The 19,542-nt window shown below is 35.4% G+C and overlaps 1 protein-coding gene across 2 annotated transcripts; it reads right to left on the reverse strand.

Moving 5' to 3' along the window:
• Positions 1-1,025: 1,025 nt before the first annotated feature.
• On the reverse strand, positions 1,026-19,255 carry LOC113516235 (vacuolar protein sorting-associated protein 11 homolog). 2 transcript variants are annotated; one of them, XM_052895157.1, is made up of 17 exons: positions 19,099-19,255; positions 18,824-18,892; positions 17,646-17,819; positions 16,646-16,798; positions 16,008-16,138; positions 15,360-15,510; positions 14,349-14,780; positions 13,406-13,681; positions 12,176-12,395; positions 11,607-11,829; positions 11,141-11,299; positions 9,462-9,619; positions 8,807-8,888; positions 6,735-6,950; positions 5,505-5,636; positions 2,513-2,757; positions 1,026-1,805 (listed from the first exon to the last, which is right to left on the reverse strand). In XM_052895157.1, exons 1-17 carry the CDS (start codon positions 19,111-19,113, stop codon positions 1,417-1,419), a joined length of 3,225 nt encoding a protein of 1,074 aa, XP_052751117.1. In that variant the 5' UTR covers positions 19,114-19,255; the 3' UTR covers positions 1,026-1,416. The 2 variants fall into 2 exon arrangements, with proteins under 2 accessions (XP_052751117.1, XP_052751116.1); XM_052895156.1 differs by lacking the exon at positions 19,099-19,255 and having other exon boundaries at positions 18,824-19,091.
• Positions 19,256-19,542: the final 287 nt, after the last annotated feature.

Consider the following 19,542-nt stretch of genomic DNA (forward strand, 5'->3'; position numbering starts at 1 on the left):
AATAAATGTACTCACGACTCTAATCGCTAATGGCGTAGTCAAACATATATGTAGTCTGTTGTTGTAGTGGATATAATACTCAATCTGTCCACAATTATACAATGACAATCCAAATGGTCGACTTCCATGCAGTCTTCCCTGGAAACTACCGTAACTAACCCTCAGTGAATTAGTCATCAACATGCCGTTTAAAATTATTAAAAATATTAAAATATCGTTCCTCTGGACTATTAGGATAGGATTTATGATGAATGAAACGTTGAGCTCCATTTACTTGGTCAATTTAGGTACCAACTAAAACACGAAATTGAACCCGAAAATTCGAAATTTCATTTCATGGTAGGCCCCCTGTTTTTGAATATAAGTCTGTTATATAATATTAGACACCACGCTGGCATACACAGACCATCAGTGTATGCCGGCTGAAGAACCCAGCGACCCGGAGGTCGTCGCCTCCGGAGTTGAAGCCGGGGTAGAGGGGTATACCCCGAGGCCCCTACCTCGCCCGCCCACGCAACATCGGGCGGCTAGAGAAGACCATGTTGATTGATAATATTATTTTTGGAAAACTATTAACATATTCGTTATTGCACCAGTATATAGATATTGTAACAATATTGATATTTCCCACCATACCATAGACATCATTATTCACTCCTACTAACAACAACATATGACGTTTAGACCGATTTGGGTACTTTTTTCTAATGTTCAATACTAGGTACGAATAAGGAAAGTAAAGAAGAATTGGAACAATTGGACGAATTAGTTTATAATAAAAACAATTTGTAGTATGTACGTATTTTTATTATATAATTTATTATCTGTTGCAGTACAAAATATATTAAGGAATATATTGAATCCACGCTTAAAATAAATATATTGGTTACATTAATTTGATTACATGGAATGACTGTAATTATTTTAAACCTATTGAGGCTCTGATATAATATTTATTCATTTGAAAAGGCTTGCGTAAACAAGACACATTCCCCCTACGTAGCCATTCCTCGCGCATTTTTATGAAAAAAAATCTAATGTCATAATAAAATTGGTTTGAATTAGAATATTATATAAAATAAGTTTATGAAATACACAGCCAGACTTTGCTTAGAATTGTAGTGCAGTTAGAGTCTAAGTTAAAATAATATTACTACTTCGTTTTGATTTAAATTATAAGTATATAGGCTTAAGCGGACTTTTAGATACAATTGTTATAATATTTAAATACATGGTAGATAATTTATTATATTTATAACTAGTTTCAATATTTACAATACAATAGACTTGCAGAATATTCTCTTGTGTAATGGATATATTTTTATAATTAACTTGATTGTTCTTACACGCGAAATGATTCCAAACAATGGAACAGTGCGAGATCCTTAATAAACATTACCTATTTTAAATTTAATTTCACGAAAACGGATTCAAATTTTTATCATAGTCGTTGTCTTCCGAGAAAGGATTGGTGGGATCATTGATGACTTCATCCTCGTCGTTTGCGAATGGATTCTTCGATTCGTCATATTCCTCTTCGAATGGGTTTTTCCCCGTATTGTTTATCGCTGCAGATATCTTTGGCGAGGTTCCGGCGCTGATGGCTTCTTCCACTTTATTTGAAGATTTAGGGGACTCGAAGGGCGAGCTGCGAGGCACGTGCACCTTTGGCTCAAATTTGTTCATGTGGGCTTCAAGACTGGAGCTATAGCGCTGCTGCTCGAGTAAGCGCATTCTGCCTTCCGGGATGGGAACCACAGTGGTGCCCTTTGCTGGAACTTGTTTCGCCGTGTTGGCCACAAACACTGGAAAATGCATGCATATATTGTAATTTAATGTAATTCGTAATTAATGTTATGCACATGATATTTAATAGATGTTAGGATGTTCGTTACCCAATTTGATCGATTTCCAATTAAAGGATAGACTACACCCGAGAATATTTTTTTTATTTTATTTATATTTTATTATTTTATTCCGGTAAGCTATAACAATTGTAAGTTCGTACAAACGAAACAAATGTTATTATAAAATAACGAGCATAATTTAAGATTGTGTACCACAAAATAAAATCGACTTCAATAATAAACAAAGTTATTTTGATCTAAAAATTAAACAACTCTTCTACCGACTTTGAAGAAATTTTGTGATAAATAAGGATTTTCCAAATTGGTATAGAACTGACGGAGTTATAAGGTTATAAACATAAAAAAAATTGGGAATCTCCTTTTCTATGAAGTTCGTTGAAAAATTACCTAAATCCCCGCGTTTCTTTGTGTTACTTATTTGTAGCATAAAAAAAATATTTTTATTGTAAAAATAATAACAAACAAAATCTAACGTAATCACTAATAATAATTAAGCATGGATTATTCGAAGAAATTAATTAGTTCAATATTTCAATTCATTTCTTTTACAAAACTTGTGTTAGTAAAAAACATTATAGTTGTTTTTCATATACAAATAATAATAAATAGTATATTTTATTACAATCTAGGTATATATTAGGTACCTTGTTTACTCTGTCCCTCTTGCAGTCGTAACTTAGCTTCTGCACCGGGGCCGTATGTGGGCGCGGCCGCAGCAGCAGGCGGTAGCAGGCAGGGTGCAGGAGCGTGCGCGGACGCGGACGCGGACGCGGCAGCGGCGGCGGGCGCGGGCGCCGCCGGCTGGCTCGGCGACTCCTGCAACGCTCCAGTCACCAACGTCAGCTTGTTGAACAGCCCTCGTCCGTAGTATTCCGACACAACAGCGTAACTGTGGATAAATTATAGATTTTGAGTTAGTTTCCGAGTTTAGTACTTAATGTATAATTTTTAACCAATTTCCGGAGGGGGGAAAGGGATTGTTAGTAATGGAGACTGAGAATCTCATTGCTAGCAATATACCCAACCAGGTCAACCTCCTCGCGATTCTCCCTGGAAACTATCATGGTTAATTCCTGATGTATTCATCATGATGGGCTAACTGGCCTGTTTTCATTCTCATCTATCATCCTTCACTGGTGCTCCGCCAGCGTATTCCGTTAGCGCAAGCGGAGTTACCATACCATTTTCACCCATCAAAAAAAAAAAAACAATATCCGGAAGACTGCTTCTTTCAGAAATCAATACTTTATATATTTAACTTTAATTTTTCTGTAATTTTTTTGTCTATTGTATACCGATAGCGCGAGCGGGATTACCATTCCATTTACACCCATTAAAAAAATTACTGTTATTGTTGGTAAAGCTGTCTTCCAAATAAATAAATAAAATAAATAAATATTATAATGTATATATATATATATATATATATATATATATATATATATATATATATATATATATATATATATATATATATATATATATATATATATATATATATATATATATCTTTATTAATGTAAATATGTGTTTGTCATTGAGAAGGACCCAAGTCCTAATTATTATTAATCCAGACAAATTCCGGTAAATCAATATGTTACGGTTACACGAACGGGCACAACAATAGAACAAAACGCACCATATGTATTACTCTACATTTTATATTATTTAATGAACTCGCCTGAACATAATTAAAAACAAATCTATCAATAATGCTATCACAGTCTGATAAATATAACAAATATTATCTGATAAACAAATGTATCCAGCGACCGTACCTGTCGTCGACTGTGGACGAGAAACACCAAGAAAATGGTGGCATCATCACTGATTTTAATATGGACAAAGTCATCACATTAAAAACACTACATCAGTTGCAAGCTATAACCGAGTCAACGTGTATATACTTTATCTATAATACACTAATTTATAAATGGATATAATTGATTTATGATGGCAGATAAGAATTTTAATGTGATGTAATCGGCGCGCGCGCAACTCGCCCGTCAAACAATAACTGTGATGTCGATGTTTTGAGTACGCCGAGTCGATGAAGTACTCACAACTGTGTAAATTTAAGTCTTTCTAGAAATATTACTAAAATATGCAAATCATATAATACCACAAATAACATCTTTCTTTTCATATCTTTTTGGGGTTTCATGACTGAAATATGATAATAAATACGTATGTCGCCGTGCATAGAATGAGCCATCCCTTCCTTTCCCGTGAGTATCGTAAGAAGCTATATTATACTGCATATAAATCTACCAATAAACACATTTAGCTTCTGATTTTTTTAAAATTCAAGTATGTTATTACTATTAAAAACTACAATAACTTCTCATTTATATTTACTGTATTTGTTATTTCTCTTTATACATACATACATACATATCTGTCACGCCTGTCTCCCATTAGGGTAGGCAGAAACAATGGAACGCCAAATGCTTCGATTCAAACAAACCTCTTTCGCTTCTTCCACATTCATCAATCTTTTCATACACGCTCGCCGGTTACGGGTACTTTTATACTTCTCTTTATACTTTGGTGCAATAAAGTGTAAATAAATACATTATCAGTGACAGTTTAATAAGCATATTATTGTATGATTAACGTTTTAGTTCTCTAGTAAACTTCTTAAAAAATCAATCAGAAATATTGAAATGTGATAATTTTTTTTTTAAATTGACATATAATTGCGACGTTGCCGTACTTCGTAATGGACGCTCTTAAAGCCGTATAAAATGTTTATATCGTTATGAATATGTACTCGCAAGTACAGAACATGAACACAAGTGGTCATTATTGCTTGCGTTCACCTGAGACAACACAATACGCGCTCGATTGTTTATTTCTATTGTTATTGAACTGGTTTTTATGCATACGTAAGGTAATTTAATTTGAATTTATATATTAAGTGCATTAGGTATTTAAAATTTATATAGCATGTGATATAATTTTGTTTTTTTTTTTTCTAAAATACAAGCGAGGTAATTTTCAAAGTTTTTTTTTTTTACAACACAAGGGGCAAACGAGCACGCGGCTCACCTGATGGTAAGTGACTACCGCCGCCCATGATCACCCACAACACCAGCGGCATTGCAGGTGTGCTGCCGGCCTTTTAAAAAGGAATATACTCTTTTCTTGAAGGTTATGTTGTCGTATCGGTTCGGAAATACTGCTGCTGGAAGTTGATTCCAAAGAATGGTTGTGCGTGGAAGAAAGTGCCTTGAAAAACGCACGGTGGAAGACCGTTACTCGTCCAGATGATTGGGATGAAACTTTAGTTTGTGGCGGGTTGTACGGTGGTAATCAAAGTATTATTTATTCAGGAATCAAATTTTTATAGATATTACAGCTTAGTCACACCGCTTGATTGCTGTCCGAGGATTACAAGTTCGAATCTTAGTCTACATCTGAATGTTTAAACACATATTTGAATAATTTTAAAAATGATTACCACTTATTTTACACATCGATGCAGGCGTGGGTAATATGGATACCGATGCCATATCTATATATTGGGTTCTTCTGTACATTGATGGCGAATAAAAGATCATCCATTTCGACTCCACCCATATCGGTCGATTCCAGGTACATAAAAAAAAAAAATGTAACGTGCAGATGACTCACGGGTCGCGTTCCCGCGCCAGCCGCTGGTGCAGCGCGTCGGCGGGCGGCGGCGGCGGCGGCGGCGCCTGCCGGCGGCGCGCCGCCTCGCACATCGTGCACTCGCGCTCCGACTCCGAGTAGCCCTGGAAGCAGCTGCGCCGCGCCCATACAACACGCTCATATAACAAATTGCAAACAATTCACCACTCTCGGTCACACAGCGTGCTAGATCGATAGATTGACCAAAACAAAATATTGAACAAAAAAAAAATTTTTTTTTACCCGTCAACCTTTGGTAAATCGAGAACGCAGTACTTCATTTATAGAATAGATAAAATTAAGTGCTTTATATTATTCTCAATTTCATGTATAATATAGTATATGTCATATATGTGTAAGTATATTTGTTATTTATATATATCTATCTACTCGTTTATATATGTAATTTTAGTATGTATGTATATCAATAATTAGTAGTACCGCATTCGAGTATTCTGACACTTCCCTATGGTTGACTGGAAGAGAATAGTTTTAGCATTATGTCCGCCATGTACACATATACTAATGAATAAATAAATAATAACAACACTTAATAAATGTAACACAAAAAATGTAATACCATAAATGATAAATACGATGATGATTATTTATTCATTAATTTATCATCAGTTATTATAATTTTTGTCATTGGAAATGCAATCATGAATACAGAACAAGAACAGTTACACTAGTGTGCGTGTGATGTAAATGTGTGCATTAATATGCACACTTTTACACATCCATGCATGAGTCTGAGTTCATATAAAATTGAAATATTATTGCTATTTTTGCAATAACCGTTGTTGCCATATTTCGGTGCTTGTTTCGTATCTCTTTTGGTGATCTGTAAACTATTGTATAATAGCAGAATGGCATCATCATCTTCCTACACTTATCCCAGTTATTTGGGGTTGGCGTAATATATTTTTCTCCTAAGAGTATTTATTGGTTTTACGGAAAATTCGTTCTTAACGAATTTTGTATAGTCCTCAGGAATGGTAACGCATGGGGGGTATCATGGGTGAAACAGTATACTCTGTTATATCCATGGTACTGCTCCTGTCTATAGGCGACGGTTACCACTTTCGATTAGGTTGGCCGTCAGCTTGTTTGTCATTCTAAGTTGTATAAAAAAAAAAGATAGCAGCCAAGTGGATTTCATCTATCGTCCGTAAATGGTACCTTATTTTATTATTTAAAAAAAATACTCACTCTTGGTGGAAGGAATGTTGGCAGAAGAAATGAACGGTGGGCAATTCTAATGACTTGCTGCATATTGCGCACCGCGAGCTTTGAAAGGTTATGGGCTCGTTTTGCAAATTTTGTATTTGTGCCTTCATATTCTCGCTCTCGGCTTTATATTTGGCGGCCAGTTCTTGTTCGCGGGTGATCACGTCATTTTCAGATTTAAGTACGTTCATTAAATATCTGAAAATTAGAAATCTGTCTCAGGAGTTGCTTTTATTATATAGTAGCAGAGGGAGACTTTGTACAAAAGTCGTTTGCTTTGGACACCTCTGTTCCATTCGTGTTTTTACCGTGAAGCAGTTGTGTTTGCATGGCTGTGTTTCGGTTTGAAGGGTGCGATATGGCAGTGAATTTACTGGGTACAGAGGCATAACACCTGAGTCATCAGGAATGGCAACGCATGGGGAGTATCATGAGCGAAACAGTATACTCTGTTATGTTTATGGTACTGCTTATGTCTATAGACGACGGTTACCACTTTTCATTAGGTGGGCCGTCAGCTTATTTGCCAACTGATTAAGCCAAATAGCTGACGTTAAAAGAATATGGCAACTATTGTTGCCAATTTTCAATCGACCTTAAAAAGAATGAAGCTCTCAATTCGGTTGTATTTTATGCGTCACCTCATAACTACATCAACTGTAAACCAATTTAGAAAATTAGTTGGTATCTGAAAGAATATAGTTACAAATTGTTTCCATAGTAATTTTATCAAAATCGGTTTAGTAATTTGATATTGAAATTAAAATACTGGTTTTTTGCCACAAATGAAATCGGTTTTTTCTTGTATTACCTACACAATTTTAAATTATTATTTAATTTTATAACGACATTTGTTTTATTTGTGTGCAACCTTACAAAGTTACAAGTTTTTTTTATTAACATAACTGGTTTTGTCACAATTGAAGTCAGGTTTTAATAAAGACAATTTTTAATTTACTCACGAATGGATTACTACAAAAATAATAATAATTAAAATAAATCAGTATTTATTTTTCATAATTATTATTTTTCTCACCAGTATCAGTATACTGGTGATGTCTATACAGGGTGAAACCAAAATCGGTAGCTATACATCAAACTTATCCCCTTATTCATAAAAACGAGAAACGTCTTTAGCTACTGAAATGTTTCGACTTATTCTTTCATGATAAAGTTCCATTTTGAAAGGAATTCAAAAAACACTGTTAAACTTATTTCGCTGTGTGGCCCCGGCATTGAATGGACCATCCCTTCCTTTCCCGTGGGTGTCGTAAGAGCCGATTAAGGAGACATAATGGCCGAGGGATGGGCAGCAGCGTCCCTCTTAAATCATCACCAAAGCCTAACTGCGGTTGCCAATCTGCCTGCTAAGCGTGGCAACTATTAGCAAAATTTTCCTTATGGAGAAAACTTATGTCCAGCAGTGGACAATCAACGACTGATATGATGATATAATATAATAATAAAAAAAAAACTTATTTTAATCATTAGTGGTTCATTAGAGGTTTGTAAGATGTGTTAGTTTTTATGAATGAATGGAAGGGGTAAGAATCTGCACATGTTATAAGAACATATATTTTTTCATAGGTGAAAATGGAATGGTAACCCCGCCTATTATTTACTATATATACTGTATACACTGTTGGGGCACCAGTAAGGAATAATAGGTAATGATGAAAACTGTTAGCCAATCGCTACGAATTCAACAAATTATCTACGCTGGTTTCCAGTGGACACCGCGTAAAGGTTGACCTGACCTATATTACTAACAATGGGGCAGTTAGACCATAAGGAAATAATTCCTTTCCTGTTTATAGAACAGATTAGGACAGAAAACTTGTGAATAAAAAATTTTGAAGCTACCATACTAACTGAGTAACTGAACGCGGTGTATGGGAAAGCTAAAAATTTATTATGCGTCTTTTGACCCACGTTTCTTTGGTGAAAATTTTCAGTTTCACTGAAAGAAACATTCCCTTCAAAAGATGCTTACGATTTCGATTTCACTCCGCCATGTATATAACATTATTTAGACACGTATAGTGCATGCTTACTTCCGCACGTCGCCTAATGTGTACGAGGGTGTGCTGGCAAGACAGTCGATCACGAGGATCGGCGACAATAGTTTCTCGTTGTCTGTAAAATAATAAATATCATAATATTAGAAATAAATTAAAACGTTTTAGTATTGTCTTCAAAAAGATACAATTGTATAAAATATATAAACAAATAAAAAATTAGCTAAAAGACAACACTCGGTGGCCGTATAGCTAAAGCGATCTCTTCTAGCTATGTATATAAACATGTGTATAAATAAGCATGTATATAGATTAAAGTTCAGTATTTGAAACTGGTGGGTAAAGCATAAATTACGTTATGGTATAGTAAATGACAGGAAAGACAGTTGAATAATTTATAAGGGGCGATATTTTTTATAATTGTGTTTTCTCTATGCGTGCGTGTATGTAAGAATGCGCGCATGAGTGTGTGTGTGTGTGTTTGCGCGCGTCCGTATCTGTGCGTACGTGTCCGTGTCCGTGCGTGACGTGCGTTGCGTGCGCGTCCGTATTTGTGCGTACGTGTCCGTGTCCGTGCGTGTGTGCGTGCGTGCGTGGCATGTATGCGTGCGTGCGTGGCGTGTGGCGTGTGTGCGTGCGTGCGTGCGTGCGTGGCGTGTGCCGCGCACGCGTGTACCGGCCGTGGCCGCACCGATGACGGCGAGGAGCTCGGGCAGCGCGGGGCGCGGCGGCGGCCACCACAGCACGTCGAGCCACAGGCGCGGGCAGGCGGCGCCGCGCCGCCGGCACACGCCCAGCGCCTCCTCCGCCTGCGCCGCGCGCATGTGCAGCGCCACCTGCGCGCGCCACCTGCACACGCGCAGCCAACTATTCATCCGCGGTCCGATAACCCGCCACCACCGACTGTGGCGCGTTACATAAGAAACAATATCGGCCGCATTGTCTCATATTCCATCGAGGGAATCGATATACGACTGAGCAAAAGCCTAGCGCCAGCGTTTCTCGGGTTTACGTCAACATACTGACCATTTCTTAGTGCAGTGTCATCAAGAGTGGTAATTATTTATTTATCAAATACAAGATACGCATACCGCTCTTATCAACATTTTTTTTTTATTTATTTATAAATACAAAATAATAATAAACTTGTAAGCAATTAGAGACATTGATGTCCCGTCACCGAAATACGGGATAGAAGTTCGACCTAATGTTATGCTAGTCTAATATTATTATGTTTGTTTGTAAGACTGTCCAGGGTTTATATATGCGACAAAGACTTAGTGCGCAATGTGCTTACTGGTACAGAGACGGCGGTTGTAACTAACATATATACTACGTTTATATGCTCCCATCTCTGTCACACCTCACCTATCCCACTAAGATAGAGATATATCAACTCTCAGCAAAGTCCCAATAATAATAAGTCTGAAACCAAAAAAGGAAATAGCCAATCATTGCGTACTATAGGAGTGTAATCTAAATAGCGAATTGCCATAAGGAATGGTCCCGAGCCTTATGGCAGTCTATAGAGGAGTTTGTGTTCAGCAGTGAACAGATAACGGCTGATGTGATGATGATGATGATGATGAGAGAGTCGTTTCATAAATACATCTGGCTAGCTTCTCGAAAGTATTATTCCATAATCATTAAAACAAATTTATTAAATTATGGAATAAACATAGAAAATTGTATCATACATGTGAATGTGTTTCCAATACTGTTTTTTTTTAATGGTCAAACTCTCTTTGGAAATTATGTTTCGAGTCAAAGATATTACAATAAATTATGTAATTTGCCTCTGTCCTTATTCATGTTTCTACCGTTAAGCTGTTGTGTTTGCATGACTTTGTTTCGGTTTGAAGGGTATGGCAGTGAATTTACAGGGTACAGAGGAATAACACCTGAGTCCTCAGGAATGACAACGAATGGGGGGTATCATGGGCGAGACAGTATACTCTGTTATTTTCATGGTACTGATCATGTCTATAGGCGACAGTTACCACTTTCCAACAGGTGGGCCGCCATCTTGTTTGCCATTCTAAGTTGCATAAAAAAAATTGCAGAGAAGCCAGACTATCCACCTCAGAAGCATTGGATTGCTATGGATTGTTACGAGTCCAGTGTAGCTGGAGGTTTTTTACTAACATAGTTTTCTAAATCTTGTACTAACATGAAATGGATTGTGATCCAAATAAAGAAATTAATGTTATTATGGGACATATTCTTCAAACTACTAGATCAGGTAAGTCGTTTACATAAAATGATTTATATAAAATGATCATTTACATGAAATTGCATATTCATATTATTTTCTTGAAAATATTTAAGTTACATTTCAAACATTTCATTCATAAGAGAATAATAACTTACAGTTTATTTTCTTCATACAGGTATAAGATTCCCGCTTTAAATCCAAGCATCTGACAGATAATGAGGGTCTGATCTTTGTCATAATTCGCATCGGAATCCTTTAAAATCTTTAATACTTTCTCTTCATACATAGTCTTATCGTTTCCTGACACTTTGGCCCTGTGAAATAAAAGTAAATTGGTATAACGTTTATTGAAAATATAAACTTAAGTAGTAAAAGTACCAGGAAATTAGAATCAGGGACAATTATAACAATCCATTGTTAAAAAAAAAAAGAGAAATAGCTGTTTGATAAAAACTTTCAGGCTTTTTAGTACACCAATGAGTGTTCTAAATAGCAAAACCTTGCCTATGGTTGTTTTGGTCACACAAATTATACTACCACTAAATCAGCCAACCTTCCTTTTTTCTAGAATGAAAGTTCCAAATTTAAAATATGGTTAAGGGAAATTTTGATGACACTCACCATACATGAATATAATGTTCTATAAGCGCATTGTAAACGAGTTTGGAACATTTTGAATCGACCGTCGTCATGTGCTCTAGGAACTCGATGAGCCGCTCCGAGTTGCTCAGGAACATGTGTATGAAATCGTCTGGAATAGCCCTGTCTGGATCCCTGATGCCTCCTGTGAGGGTCGTCTCGTCCACTAGCGGTTTACTGCGGGGTTTGTAGTCCGTACACAATGCTGAGGAAAAAGTGATTATTAATAATGTGATCTTGTCAAATAATGCGATACGTAACTTTTTTTTTTAAATAAAAAGCTCTCAAGAAACAAGAGAATCAAATCTCCCAATTGGCAACCCTTTTCGTTTGTTTTACAGGGAGTCCCTTGATTGTCCGTTATTGTGACTTTTAAGTTAAAATAGTCACTTGGGTGTTACGTAACGCTTAAGGAGAGGGAAAGGGGGTACAGAAAAATGTTATGGCACGTTACATGAGAGGGAGGGAATATTAAAAAAAATTAAAAATTGCGTTACGTTATTATACTTTAACGACCCCATAGTACAAAGAAGCAAATACTTAAAACTTACATTTCAAGAACTTGGTGCTCTCTTCCGGCTCGTGCTGTATGAGCGTGTGCCCGTACTTCTTCATGTAAAACTCTGCATCCTCGAACTCCAGGTCGAGCATGTACTGAAGCGCGGATCTGTAATCCTTCTTGTCTTCTAGCATTATTTTGAGGTACCAATCGTGTCGTTTGTTGTTCGCCGCCAACGACAGTGCGTCGTCCACACTTACTTGACGGACCACCTGAGAATTTATTATGATTCTTCAATTGTGTCGGTATTTAGTATAGTATCATATTATCTATGGTTCTACTAATCAGTCCTATTACACAGCATATTTTAGAGAAAAACAATAACAACTTCATAGGCCTCAGAAACGCATTAGGAAAATGCTGTTCATATTTATAGACTAATTCTCATGTAGTGAATTGTAAGCTTATTAGTCATTTCAAATATCAGAAACAAAAACATAGGCTTGGGCATCTTTGTTGCAATTATTAATGCGACCCACAAACAACATTCTTTAATATTGTTACATTTTGAAAAGTGACAATGACCTGGAAATTACTAAAAATTGTAACTCAAAATAGTTATGTCCCAAAAGTCACAAGTGACCATGGCTATAGTACCTGATTACCCTCAGACACCATAAGTCTTGTTTTATATAAAAAAAAGAACCAATAAAAGAGAAGCAGCCGGTAATAACTAGTCTAGTAATAAATAAACTCATTTCCTTTGAATAATCATTTGAAGATGGCACTATCATTAAAATCGTTTAAAGTACGTATCGTAAAAGTTTATTCTGAAACTCCTGTTTCATTGTGCCAATTGTGAATACATGTATCTATGCATATGTTGTTTATATACAAGTGGGTTGGCAACCGCAATTAGGTTTTGGAGATGTTTTAAGAGAGACACTGCTGCCCATTCCTCGACTATTTAGTGTCCTTAGTCGCCTATTCTATGCTGGGACTATACGGTTTTTATGTATTGTGTTTTTATTATTTATGTATTTTTATTCAAATATACAGGTATATAGCATTACTTAATATTGTAATTTTAACTAGATATTGTTAAGTTTTATCTTTAGGTGTACAGTTTTTACACTCGAACATTCTATAGTTTTCTTTCAGCTTCTCAAAGGTTGACTGTAAGAGATCCCTCTATGGGACAAGTTCGCTATTGTATATTAATTTTTTTTATGTCCAATGTAAATTAGTACAATAAAGATTTTACTACAACAACACAACACACCTTAATCGCAACATCTACATCAAAGTCGATGGTTCTGTCCTTGGAATTAATGAAGTCTTTCAATTTTCCTTGGTGATCATGCTGATCTATCTTCACGTAGCAAGTCAAAAGCAGTGTGGTGTGGTCCTCGGTGGCACAGCCCTTCTTGTGCAGCTCCTCCAAGTACAGCACCAGAGGTTCCAAGTCTCTCGCTTCTAGATACTTCCGGATCACATATGAAGTATCTAGCCAACCGATTGTTTTAATGTATTGGTCTATAGCGCCTTTCAAATCCCCCTGTTGGTATACGTGTAAAATTTTTAGTGTATTAATCTAATACACAGCGTCTCACAGTGATGGTTGACTCCAACTATCTCTTAATACGGTTAAAATGTTATAGGAGACCCAGAAAGCATAAAGCATTGTTTTTATATAAATCTTTTCTATTTATTTACTAATATTATAAAGAGGTAAATTTGTGAGTTTGGATGTTAGGGGTAATCTTCGGTACTATCAATCCGATTTGAAAAATTTTTCACTGTTAGAAAGGTAGATTATCCCTGAGTGTTACAAGATACTTTTTATTTTGGTAAATATATATTTTCAATAATTTATTACAATAAATGTAATTGAAGTCAGCAACAATTCTACAATATTGGCGTGCGTATAATGTGCTTGAACAGTTTGAATAAAGGAATAAAATCTATAGCAACAATATTCATTACTGTTAGCTTTATTAAAGAGTCCGCAACGCTATATATCTTAGTTTAATATCTCAGACAAAAAAATTGTGTTTATGTTAAAAGTAAAATAAATTTAACTAGATTAAGTTTGTATACAGGTTTGAAGTATACAAATTCTTATAAAAAGTAACAGCTAAATCAAAATAGAAACATCGAAAAATATAATGTTAAGGATCTATAATTATTGTAATATAAAGTATAATGAGAGCGGGCCGCCATACCTTGCTGTATAGGTGATCTCCATATTGCTTATTAATTTCTGTGAACCCTTCAACATCGTAATGTTGACTGCTCGCTATCCTGATTGCGACGTCGTACAAATTCTTTTTGAACAGTAACGACAACTTCGACTGCAGATCTTTCTCCTCCAAATAGATAATTTCCTTTTTCTTTGTCAGTATATAAAAGGAACCCCATTCTGTGATCACTGCATCTATGAGATCGAACGTTTTGGAGAACACTATAAATTTATTCTGAATATCCAGAATAGTTACGTGATGAGATTTGGGCTCGGTGCTCGTGGACGCGACGGATTTTGATTGCGTCTCATTACTGGTGATGACTAGATATGAACGGAACCAGTTAAGCCCTACTTTGTCGCCTTCTAGCGCGTAGCAGGGTCCTCGACCTTCTGGGGTGTAGCAGTATATTGCCTGTAGATAATATTTGAAATTGTTTTATTGACAATATGGTATTGATATGCACATTTAATCCAAGTTTTTAATAGATATATTAGATAATTGGATTGAATTTAATTCAAATGAAGCAAACATCAGCAGACTATCTTATGGTCAAATAAATTATTATGTTCATTTACATTTTCATTAGCGAGCACAAGGTTGGGTTTATGGGGGTATGAGAAGACGGGTTAAGGTTTGTTTCAGTGTCATAAATATGGTAGCTATCAGAGGGTAAAATGGAATGCTGGGTTATCTCTCATAACTTATAGTACAATCCGTAAAATTGGTTAACTAATCTATACTTTTAAATGTCCGTGTCTTGGTAATCTTATATGGACTCCCACGATACAGGTACGCCTAGTGCAGGGTCTAATGTACTCACATTGGAAATTAATTGTATTTTTTAATAATAAATAAATAACATGTGCAAATTAAAAAAATCGGCAAATGCAATATCTCTATATTATATGATGAGAGAGTGAGATGGTACGAGTGTGTCTGAGAGGTACAGGCTGGACAGCTAGACGGTATGAGAGAGCGAGTGGTACGCACGTTGCCGACGGCGACGGTGAGGCCGTGGGAGTCCGAGAGGGCGCTGCAGGCGGGCGGCGCGCCGTGGCGCTCGAGCTGCAGGCAGCGCTCGGCCGCCGGCCACCACAGCGCCACGCTCGCGCGCGACACCACGTACAGCTTGTCCGCGCCCCTGTGCACATGTGATCAGACCATGGATATACATACATAAGTCGTTGTTGCAGTAACATTTCGGCGCATTAAATTATAAGGTTAGCTTTTGTTTACATTTGTATATAATATTTAAATTAAAGTATGCCCTGTATATGTAGTGTTATTAAGAGTCTTGTTTTAAATGAATTAATTAGCATCTGAGCAAGTCTATTGTGGTGATGAATAATTTCATGTTTATAAGCATTTATTAATATATTTACTTCCTTAATAAATGAGGCCTAAGGGACATCGTTTTTGAATATTTTTATTCTATATACATCTTTTATCAACTTAAAAATGGAAGATGATCTTATATTTTTTTATGAAATATCTTTAATCAAACAATCCTATAGCAAATGGAAAAAACTGGTGAAGCTTGATATTTAATATAATAATACTTCTCGATACTGAGTTATGAACTAATAAATACTTGAAATATACTAGTTAGAGACTGTTATTATTTTGCAATTAACATACTTGAATGCTAGTCCTGTAATCGGACTATTTCCCGAATTTGGGAGAGTTTTCATTTCACTGTTGCGTTGTCGCGTCAGGTTACCGCGGAATAATGATACGGAACCATCTTGAAAACCAACTGCCAGGAGATTCTGCAATTTAAAAATAATATAATTGATAATCAGAATAATCATATGGTAGTAGTATTTTGGAATATGGATTCATTACAAGTAAAGATTATTAAGGCTTTTTCTAGGCTATTTTTTTTGTTTGCTCCCCCTATAAGAAGCCTGCATTTGCCCGGATATTAAGTTCCAGGTTTTTATCTAGACTAATTTGCTATTATTAGGATTATTTAACATGAAAATACATAAGTGCATGCACATGGGGATTTTTTTAATGGGTGATAATGGTATGGTAAACCCACCTGCACTATTGGTATATACTGGCGGTGCAATAGTGACAGATGAGGATGAAAGCAGGTCAGTTAGCCTATCCTGACGAATTTAACTAGAATTAACCACGATAGTTTCCACAGGGAACCATGTGGAAGTCCACCTGACAGGGTATATTGTTAGTAATGGGGCTATTTGACCCCATTACTAACAGTCTTTTTCCTTCCTGCATATGGGGATTAGTACACATTATAAATGTATGACCTTATTTTCATGGACAGCTAACGCGGTGGCCGGTGTTGGTCGCATGTGAGAGGGCACGGCGCGGCACACTCGCACGCATTTGGGATTTCCATGTCGGTCAGTACGCGACCAGTCCCACACTTTGATTAGTGGATTTACACCTGCCTCGTCATCCTGTAACACAAATTTGTCATATTATATTGTATATTATAAAACAACAAATTATTTATATCAATGTATCTCGTACTTCTCGAGTTCAGTTATATCACAGAAATCAGTATATATAGGTAGCTCTGGAACATTTTTGTGGCATTATATGAAGTGAGGTGTATGTATGTTAAATTAATGAAGTTTTGTTGTTTCCCTCATTTTCATAACTCGACAAATGGCTATCCCTCGTGGATAGTCATTTTGTCGAGTTATGAAAAAGCATCTAAACATATTGAAATTAATATTATACTTTGTTAATGTCTGTATATTCCATAAGTCACATCATTTTCAGTCTTATAATACCACTGCAAATCCTTAATCTTGGTGACATGGGTTAAATCGCAGGTAAAAGCTAGTCATTACAAATAATCTAAAGGCTTGTGCAGGCTCGTTACATCTCTTATGATCTCTTAGTGATAAGGCTGCCTATTGTTTTCTTAGTGTATTTTTTTTTTAATTGTTTATATTTATAATACATTTACTAATGTAATTTTTTGAGAAAACAATAAGAGTATGTACCTATGTACTTGGATAAAATTTATCTTTATGTAAGTTTACACAACATAATAATATAGGTATAGTAGCATGTAATTTTAGGAATGATGACTAAATTTTAGTGTACCCTAAGGATTATTTTTAATTAGACTTAAAAGTCTGTAAAGGAGAAACAAATATAAAAATGAATTCTTTTAATATCCTGTCAACATTCCTTAGCTGTGTAGGTCTTACAATTGATGACAAATGTTAATCAATATATCAGCTTATAACTATTTAATTAAATGACATAACAAGAAAAACAATTTCAACTTACCCCTACTGTAACTAGAAATGGATCATGTGGGAGCTGCTGTGCAAGTGATATAGTTAACTCATATGCCTTGAACGAAGTAATCTCCCAGCAACGAGTGATGATGTGGGCCCATCCTGTTACATCACCGAGGATCACATGTCCATTACCACTTGTAGATACTGTTACATGAGTATCCTGTCGATAAATTTGTTTTACAATAAGAATTAGCAAAGTTATTTCTGGTAAATAAGGTCACAGTTTAATAAAGCAAATTCAATTCACCATGTGATCCTGACATAGAATGGACCACCTCTTTCTTTCCCATGGGTAGAGGCAACTAAGAAAAGTTAATATTTCAGAACTGGGCAACAGCATTCCTCTTTAAATATCACCAAGACTAACTGCAGTTGCCAACTTGCCTGCCATTACTGGCAAAATCCCCCAATAGGGGGAGGTTATGTTCAGTAATGAACAGTTAAGAGGTGATATAATTAGCAAAAATTTATCATCTGTATAATATTAATAAAGATTAATTAATTTATGTAACTACAAATAAATATGAATTCTAAAGTTTATAAATTATTTGACAAATAATCTTCTTCACTTATCATCACAAATATTAACATCTGAAATAATAAATTGTAGAAATATTGAGCTTCATAAATTGTAATTCGAACATAATATATACAAAGAAAAACAATAGTGTTTTAATGGGTAACAATAGAATGGTTACCCTGTCTGTGCTGTTGGCACATCATGACAAATCCATAGTAATCATCGCCTATACTAATGAACAATATCATAGACATAACATATATACTCCATTGCCCACAATACCCTTGATGAGGAGTAAGGCGTTATGTGTCTGTACAGTTTAGTTTTATTGCAATATACCAACCTTAAAACACAGCCATGCAAACATGAACAAAACATGTAGGGAATAAACCCATGGGCATTCTGTGGTATTTTAGATATCACAGAATGTACGAACATACCGCCCATGGAGGCATAGGGCTGTTCATTTCTATTTGTGACAATTATCACTTCCCATCATGAGAGCTTCAGCTTGTTTGGCACTCTAAATTTCATAAAAAAGATGAGATTTTCCAGAGTCTAATAATTAGAATCCTATGTAATAATACAATTTATTTTAATAATACCTTTCATCTCGTTGTATGGTTTAAGATTGTAATATTTACCTGTAGACACTCTGCTATTTTTCCATTGTCCACTTTTTCATGAATATCGAAAAAAGTAAATTTTCGCCACTGGAATAAACCAAGAATACTATTAGTGGGTTGCTGCATTGTCTTATTCTACGTCTAGTAAAATAAAAAGAGATATGTTTGGGAAAATTTTTATATTAATTAAATTTAATTCAGCCATATATAATAGTTTTTCCGGACATAATATGTAATCAAACAAAAGATAGGTGTTGTCGTTGTAAATTGCCATAGTAAACTGTATTATGCACCTCCAAAAATGCCATATCGATAATTTTTATCTAAACGTTGTTCATTTTATAACAAAACACTTATCACTTAATTAATATTTTCCTTGATAATAGAAAATAAAATATTGAAATAGGTATAGTGTAAAGCAAAATATTAGTAATAATATAATGTCATTCTTTACGTGCTGTCATTGTGAGTGTCAATGTCAAGTCAAATTCGATAAACTGGACTATTAAATTGACATTAGTATTTTTTAAAATAAAGGCAAAAGCATTATATATATAGCCTTAAAATGAGAAACCCGAATTTTTTGAGGTACTTCTAGTAATTTTGATTTTTAAAAGTTTGATAGGCTTCCTGAATTCTTAAATATAGCTGAAATTATAATATTTTAGATGATACTGTAATATACGGACAGATGACCAAATTAATAAAGATGGTTAAATTAGGTCTTGAATGAGGAT

The sequence above is a fragment of the Galleria mellonella genome, unplaced genomic scaffold (genome assembly GCF_026898425.1).
Source record: "Galleria mellonella isolate WM207_F2 unplaced genomic scaffold, CSIRO_AGI_GalMel_v1 utg266, whole genome shotgun sequence".
Taxonomy (NCBI): Eukaryota; Metazoa; Arthropoda; class Insecta; order Lepidoptera; family Pyralidae; genus Galleria; species Galleria mellonella.